A 7842-nucleotide genomic window follows, 5' to 3' on the forward strand; every position below is an offset into this window, starting at 1 on the left:
AGGTCTAGAAACATCAGAGATTTAACCCAGAAACATTTCAGCAGTGAAAAATGTCCAAATTTCTGGTCGCTTACAGCGCAGCAGAACCGAGCCGTCGGCTCCGGGGCCGGTCTGGGAACCCTGGCAGACGCCAGATGGGGCCACTAAAAATCTTGAAACTAAAAGCCATAACTTCAGGGTTTGAATCTACTATGGTGGTAAACCTGCCTGTAGAAAGCATGAACACGTCAGTAGAACCTGGTTTTTATTGTTGCGTCACTGGCTGTGCAGAATGGGATGAAACACTAAACTGATGCTGCTACAATTTACACTGGGGAGGGGGGGGGGTTGGCAGTGCATTGCACATGGTGGCCCCCTGGTGGCGCCACTGCCTTTCAGGTCAGGCAGAAACCTTGGTTATATATATGAAGCTTTTAAAAGCCAAAGCACAGCAGATCGGACTCAAACCGCTTTATTTCAGGTTACAGAGCCTGAATCATAAACCAGCCAATCAGAGAAGAGCTGAGTGATTAATTAAACGACTTTGGTCGCTGCATGACTTAAAACGAACAAAGACCTCTAGAGAAGCATCTCTATCCTGTCTGACCAGGATAACCGTAAATGTTTCGGTGGTAAAATCACGGGTCAAACTGTGGGTGAATTTAATCTCTGTCGTTTGATTCAGGCGGCGAGGGGAAAAACGAAGACGTTTGGAGCCGATCATCGCAGGAGGACATGTAGAAGAAACACCTGGGAGAGATCGACTGGATTTGACCTGCAGATATCAGGCAGTTTTTATACACTGTAAAAACTGATCTAAAGGTAAAACATTTTTAAACGTCTACATTTGTCCCTAATTCAAGCCGTTTAATAACATGAACTGCCAATTAAATAAGAATCATTTTTATTAAAATAGAATAATTAGATATAATCCATTTGGAATAAAATAAAGTTGTTTTTTCTGATTTAAAATATTTCTGTTGGAAAGTCTTTTTTTTTTTTTGTCAGTTTAAAGCAACAGAAAGCTAAACTCTGCTGTCCTTAACATGAATGCATCCTTATATGGTCGAAGCTTCCTGTCCTGAGGGCTCCAGATGCTCTCTTTGTGTCAGCAGGGTTTGGAAAACGATAGAAAGGTTTATATTTTTTCAGGCCTGTAATATCTTCAGGTGTTTTGGTCTAAAATGTGTCCCAGGTGTTTAAACGTGATGTGAGTTCATGTGTCGCTTTATTTCTCAGAGTGGGAACCACCTGAAGGCCGTCAGAGTTTAATGAAGAGAGTACAGCTGCTGCCGCGTCTCCCCTGCCCACATGATGCCCAACACCCGTCTGGGAAAACGCTCGCCTTTAGGAGCGCTGCTGGGCCCGCCCTGCCCGGAGGCGACCAGGACCAGCATCGCTATGGCAACAGTGGCAGGACAACAAGGCATTGGCAGAGTCAGAGGTCACAACGATCTGAAGGTGAGAGGTGGAACCAGGAACCTTTTCTGTGACCAAAGGTTCCCGGTTCTGCAGAAGGTTCCTGCCTGTGCTTCTAAGAACCTTTAGAGACCCAGGAAGGTTCTCTATCTGAGAACTTTCTGCTTGAACATCGAGGGAATCAGAATGAAAAGAAAGTCCCAGAATGCTTTTGGTCAGATGAAGAATTCCAGCTTTTTATTCTTATTGTACTGTCACAAGAACAGAGCAACGAAATGAACCTGTCCCTTTGGGGAGCAGTTGGCTGCCAGGGTGCGGCGCCCGGGGAGCAGTGGGCTGCCAGGGTGCGGCGCCCGGGGAGCAGTGGGCTGCCAGGGTGCGGCGCCCGGGGAGCAGTGGGCTGCCAGGGGGCGGCGCCCGGGGAGCAGTGGGGGGTTAAGGGTCTTTGCTCAGGGACCCAGTGGCAGGCTGTGGGAGTGGGGCTTGAACTCGGGACCCTCAGAACTAGGCTGCCACTCCCCTAAGGTGATGGCGAGGAGGAGACATGTTTTGATTGACAGCTAGATGAGCCAATCACTATGCGTCCTTCTCTCTTAGGTGTACTTTCAGTGTGGCGGAGCAGGTGACGGTCAGACGGACGCCACAGACCGGTCTGCATCCTCGGTGTCTCCGTCTTTTGTCCGATCCATCTCCTCCTGCATCGACGTCCCCAGAAGGTCAGGCTCCTCCCCCCTGTTTGTTCTCTGATCGCTCACTAGTAAACATCCTCACACTCATCACTGCTGCTCTGCAGTCGCACGGCTCAGCAGGAGGTGGACATGGATGAGCTGATGGCAGCCATGGTCCTCAGCAGCCTGTCCTGCAGTCCTCCTCCCCCGTCCCAGGTCCCCGTCCATAAAGACACCCCAGGTAAACAAAACAGGGAAAGAAATGTCTCAACAATAAAAACATTTATCTCGACGATAAAAAAGGAAGTTTCATGGAAGTCTGACAGTTTTCCCTGATTCTTCCTCCCATTCAGCTCCCTCCGTGGACCTCGCCGCCGCGGACATCTCGGACAGCTGCAGCAGTGGCTACTGGAGCGTCGACCGCGGCCCAAGAAGCCCCGCCCCTTCCTCTCCAACAACAGAAGCAAACGGCAGGTTGGCCACGCCCACTGATGAGGGCTTGGACATGGAGCTGGACCAGGTTCTTTTTGAAGAACCGGCACCTAGAAAACGCAGGGTGAGGTTGTTTTTCTGTTAAACACGGAGAGACGGAACAGATGGCGGTGGTCCGACGGTCCGTTTTCCCTCACAGAACTCGCTGAAGGTGGCGTACAGGTGTCTGTGGCCGAGCTGCGCCAAGGTGCTGACGTCGCTGGTGGGAATCAAACGCCACATCAGGACGGTACACCTTAGGTGAGACACCTGCTGAAGTTTCTTTAATGTTGTGACATCACAGCTGGACAGGTAGCAAACTGGGTCCCAACCAGAGAGTTCTGGATCGTCTGGCATCGAACCAGAGACCCTAACTGGTTCTGGTCCCGTTGAGCCACGCGACCACTCTGCCTAGAAAATGACCTTCAGTTGCTTCATTTCCTTCAGGACTAAATTAGAATCATCTTCATCGTTCAGTCAGCTGATGATTGATTGAGTGACCTTTGACCTCTGTGTTTCAGCCATGGTGGTGAACATGAACGATGCTCTCGAAGCGAGGAAGACTTTTACTATTCTGAGATCAACCAAAGGGACGAGTCTCCCCCTGCTGCTCCCCCATGTGGCCCCGCCCCTTTCTCACCCAGCACCTCCCCTCCCTCTCCTCCCCCACCCTCCCCTCCCTCTCCTCCCAACCCCAACTGCAGCACTTTGAGCCAATCTGCCCCCTCCCCCTGCAGCAGCTCCTGGCAGGTCCAATCAGAGCACTCCTACCAGGTGGGCGGGGCTTCTGTGAGGCACTCTGATGACGGGCCATGGATGAATGGCAGCTCGTTTAGCACCAACAGAATAAAAATGTCTCCATGAATGAACAGCTTATAACAATAAGCAGGTTTTAACAAAGAAAAGCTCAATAATAACGAACATTTTACGGTTTGGAATTGATACGATTTTCACGATTCCGATTCCCTTATCGATTCTGAGAAACGATTCGATTCCGTTTAATGAAAAATCTTTCCTGAACAATTTTGGGAAATAAACTAATTTCCCCCTGATTTAAATAAATGAGCGCCACCTTTCTCTCGCTCCCTGAACTGCGGAGCAACTTGGTAGCATGTTTGGTTGCATCCATTGCAACAGCTGGAATCATGTAAGAATTCCAGCTAGCAGTAGTTCTAATTAAACATGCTAGCAATGAAGCGCTGGGTTAGCGAGGAAGGCCCACTCGCTTATTTACCCCAGAGAGAGGAAGGAAACTGGTTTATTTCCAGAAATGGCTTCTGATTTACTAGGAACCACATTAAGCTCAGCCAGTGATAGAAAACTAGCTTCTAACCACCAGAGTTTCCTTCCATGCTGGTCGTAACTTTAGCTTCTGTCTGGAAGCATCAGAAACACGGCAATGGTTCGAATGGATGCCATGTTGTTCTGCATGTTGGAGGTATTTCTTCCTGCGGATATTATTGCCACATTGCAATGATTGCAAAGCGCCTTGTTGCCATCTTTCTCTTGAAAGCCAAGCTTTCGATAGCTTTACCCGATGGGACGCCATTTTATTTGTTTTGCATTTCTAGACTTACGCCTGGTCACGTCGTACTTGCTAGCTGAATGCCGCGAGCGTAACTTGCCTAAAAAACGTGCTGTAAGTCGTGCTGCCCAGCGGTAGGCTCTGGTTCTGCCTGGAACCGTTAAGAGAATCGTTAAGCTAGCTTCCAAACGGTGCCGTGGAACTGGAACACACGGAACTGGTTCTGAACAGGAACCGGTTTATGATTCCCATCCCTGCAGTTCATTAAGAATGAGCAGCTCGTTAACAATAAATGGCTGGTTAACTTTGATCGGCTCATTAGTATCAAACAGCTCGTTAAAAATAAAAATCTCGCTAAAATTCACCAGCTTCTTCTGTATTGAAGGTTCGAATCTGTTTCAAACCTGAAGAACTAATTATTTATTTTAGGAAATACGTTTTGCTGAAACTGGTTTGTGTTTTACCTAATGTCTAATGAAAGACTCCATCCTAACATGTTCATTGTGCTTTAGGCTCCGCCCCCAAGCCTCATGGTTCTGCCTGCAGCCCCTACTTCCTGTCCCCTGACAGCCCCGCCCACCACATGCAGCAGACAGGTAAAAGACTGAAATGTTCCACATCATCTGTCCTCTGGGTCTCTGATGATCCTGGTTCTGGTTTCAAACCAGAACTTCTTCTATCATCTTCTTACAGTTTATTGTTTTTTTGTGAAGTTAGCAGAAGGAATGAGTTTGGGAAATTATCCGCTTTCTCTTCTTAAACCTCAGAACTTTGTTATGGATTTGACAATAAATAAATGGGTTTGTTAGTTATGCTTCCTGAGGCTGTTCTGGGAGGAGCCAGCAGGTCCTGGTTCTGTCCGTCTGTCCATCCAGTCCTCCAGAACCTTTGGTTCTGCTGCTTTAAACACATGAGCAGAAAAATGTTCTGTTTTCTCACTGATGGTCAGAAGAACCCAGCAGACTGGGATCAAGGATTTGGATCCAGGTCAGATCATTACCAGTTTAGCCTGGACAGGGTGATCCAGAACCAGAACCTGGTCTCTGTGGGCGGAGCTGTGGAAGCTCAGCAGAACATAGATCTAGAACCAGCAGATAGACAGACCGTGAAGTTCTGTGAGGAACCTGACCCGTCTTTCCTCCTCAGGCGTTCCGGGTCCGATCGGTCAGCGTGGGAGAGCAGTGGCTGCAGCACCACAGCGCCCCCTGCAGGTCGGTGCTTCTATTGTGTGAGGGGCCCTCAGGGGCCCGCAGCTTCTCACTGACATGTTTCTGTCTATCAGGAGGATTCGAAGTGAGGCCAAGAAGTGTCGGAAGGTTTACGGCATCGAGCACCGGGAGCTGTGGTGCACGGCGTGCCGCTGGAAGAAGGCCTGCCAGCGCTTCCAGGACTGACGCCGCGCCGCCTCAGCGGGCGGGCGGACCGTGATGACGATGGCGGTTTAAAACCAACCCTGTCCAGGCTGCTGAGGGTCTGCATCGTCTGGACCAATGAGGACCAAGATCGTCTCCTTTATTTTCAGTCGCTGACATTAAAGCAGGAGAACGAGGAGGAACGCCTGCATGAAGGAGACGCGCCGATTGTTATTCCAGCCTCAGTTTGTTACCATTCAGCAGAAGAAGAAAATAAATCGCTCATTAGAAGATTAGCTGTGCTTTAAGCTCCGTCTTCCTTCTGTTGTGATAAAACGCAGGCGGTCCTCAGAGAGGAACACGTCTCCATGTCGGATCAGGAGGAGCTTCATGCTGTAGCTCACAGGACGGAGCTCAGGTTCATGTTTATGATGCAAAGCAGGAAGAACCGACTCCTTCCATCCGGTCAGCCAAGCTTCTCAGCCAATGGCAGACGAGGTTTTTATCAGAACATTTTAAACAGTAAGAATGAGAGTTAATCATCCTGCAGAACAAACTGGACGATATCCAAAGGTTCCGGTTTAAAGGAAAAGTCCGGATTAACCAGTGATCATCATTTATACATGAAACTAATCTGTTCACAGAATTTAATGAATTCAGTGTTAATCAGTAAAAAATAAAAAACATTTTCATGGTGATCACTGAGTCTGGGAGCGGCCATCTTTGCCCAAATCTAGTAGCCCCTCCCTCCTGCCATCTTCCAGCAGTGACGTCACGGTGCGGTTAGCCTAGCGCCATTCTACCCGCTTTCCAAGCTAAATCAATGGGAACTACTAGACACATCTGCAATCAACAACAATTATTGAAGATTTCCAGAGGACTTCACCATTGAAATTCACCAGAGCTATAGTGAAACTGACAATGCCCACGTGCATGGCAGCTGGATGCTGGAATACATCGGGTAAAAGTGAAAAAAAGAGTTATTCCACCTTTCTGATTCCTGATCCTCCACGGACGGGTTGGTCGTTGGATCGCCAACTTGAAGAGGGAGGATTTGCCATCGAACTTCTGGCCAGAGAAAAAACCCGTAATATGTAGCCAACATTTGGAAGAAGAATGTTTTCAAGATGACTTGGATAATAGCGCGTTGGGACAAACACCAGATACAGCACTGGGACTTGATCAACAGCCGATACCGCACCGTGACAATGTCACTAACCAGTAGGTGGCAGTAGTGTTCTTTGACAAACATGGATGCCTCCAGTAAAGCACATTCACATGAAAATGACTCTGAATTAAAAACACTGATCATTTATTGAACAGGATGGAATCATTTCAGATTTAAAGAACTTTCAGAAGTTTGAATTCTGAATATGAGCGACTTTTCCTTTAAACGATGGTTCCAAAGGGGAGGACACGCCCCCTAGAGGCGTCCAGTGTAATTGCAGGGGGGGTTTGGTAAGAATGCATAAATGATTCACATCGACCGTTTCTTTATCTTTTTACATCTTTAAAGGAATATTGAAAATAAAGTTAAACTTTAGACTATTTAAAGGTGGATTTATTGCCATGTTAGGCACTGCAGTCAGATTCACATTCAAGCCATGAATTAAGTGTTTTCTCTTGATTTATGCAACTAAGATGATTTCCAAATGCATCAGAATTATTAATGTTCAAATGTAAAAAATGTTCTTATTTCAAGGGAATCGTATTTTAAGGGTAAACATAAGACATGTCATTGTATTAACCCACTTGTTAAGATGAAATAAACTTATTTCAATGTCTTTTACTTATTTTTATCCGTTTTAAAAATGTTGATGCGGAGCAGAGCTGTAAACAACAGAAACTTTTGCTCCTCTGACCGTCTCCGTGGTTCTGGTTGAGCTGCTTCCTGATCCAAACGGGCTCAGATCCCATCACTCCTCTAAAGTTTCCGAACCTTTCCAGAGGCCTGTTTTTAAATAAGCTGAACCTATAGATCCAGGATCAGAGTTAAGTCAGGCTTGACCCGATGGATCATTTGGAGACACTGACCCAGAGAGCAGAACCTCCCAGAACTCTGTTAGAAATGAGGAGCAAACGGTCTGCAGCTTTACATCAACTTTTATTATTAAAGATGCTTCGACAAACGGAACACACACATCCTGATATGAATAAAAAACACCCCCCCCCCCCCCCACACACACACACACAGAGTAACTGCTGTATAAATTATATGTACAGTCCGGCTGATGGAGGAGCGTCACTCTGCAGCGTTGGAACCCGAGTCTGAGGAGGAGAACAAGGAGAACGTTACTGATGAACGATCCATGGATCCGGTCCTCTCTGTGGTCTATTACGCCCTCTGCTGCTCTGACCTGGTACTACAGCCTATTCTGCAGCTGCTGAGCTAGATCTGATTATAAAACCTGCAGACTGTGACAGACCT

The 7842-nt window shown here is 47.4% G+C and overlaps 2 protein-coding genes across 2 annotated transcripts in view; one reads left to right on the top strand and one right to left on the bottom strand.

Moving 5' to 3' along the window:
* Positions 1 to 475: 475 nt before the first annotated feature.
* Positions 476 to 5478, top strand: LOC107104551 (zinc finger protein 395-like). Its single transcript, XM_015404564.1, has 10 exons — positions 476 to 801; positions 1219 to 1440; positions 1996 to 2114; positions 2192 to 2307; positions 2420 to 2622; positions 2698 to 2798; positions 3059 to 3311; positions 4575 to 4658; positions 5209 to 5273; positions 5345 to 5478. Exons 2-10 carry the CDS (start codon positions 1291 to 1293, stop codon positions 5454 to 5456), a joined length of 1203 nt encoding a protein of 400 aa, XP_015260050.1. The 5' UTR covers positions 476 to 801; positions 1219 to 1290; the 3' UTR covers positions 5457 to 5478.
* A 2036-nt stretch (positions 5479 to 7514) lies between these two features.
* The window catches only part of gtf2a2 (general transcription factor IIA 2), a 4132-nt gene continuing 3804 nt past the window's right edge, over positions 7515 to 7842 (bottom strand). Inside the window, exon 4 of the mRNA XM_015404565.1 lies at positions 7515 to 7682. Within this exon, the coding sequence (XP_015260051.1) occupies positions 7657 to 7682 (26 nt within the window). The 3' untranslated portion in view covers positions 7515 to 7656. The remainder of the gene's footprint in view (positions 7683 to 7842) is intronic.

Source organism: Cyprinodon variegatus, unplaced genomic scaffold, assembly GCF_000732505.1.
Source record: "Cyprinodon variegatus isolate N-32 unplaced genomic scaffold, C_variegatus-1.0 Scaffold1790, whole genome shotgun sequence".
NCBI lineage: Eukaryota > Metazoa > Chordata > Actinopteri > Cyprinodontiformes > Cyprinodontidae > Cyprinodon > Cyprinodon variegatus.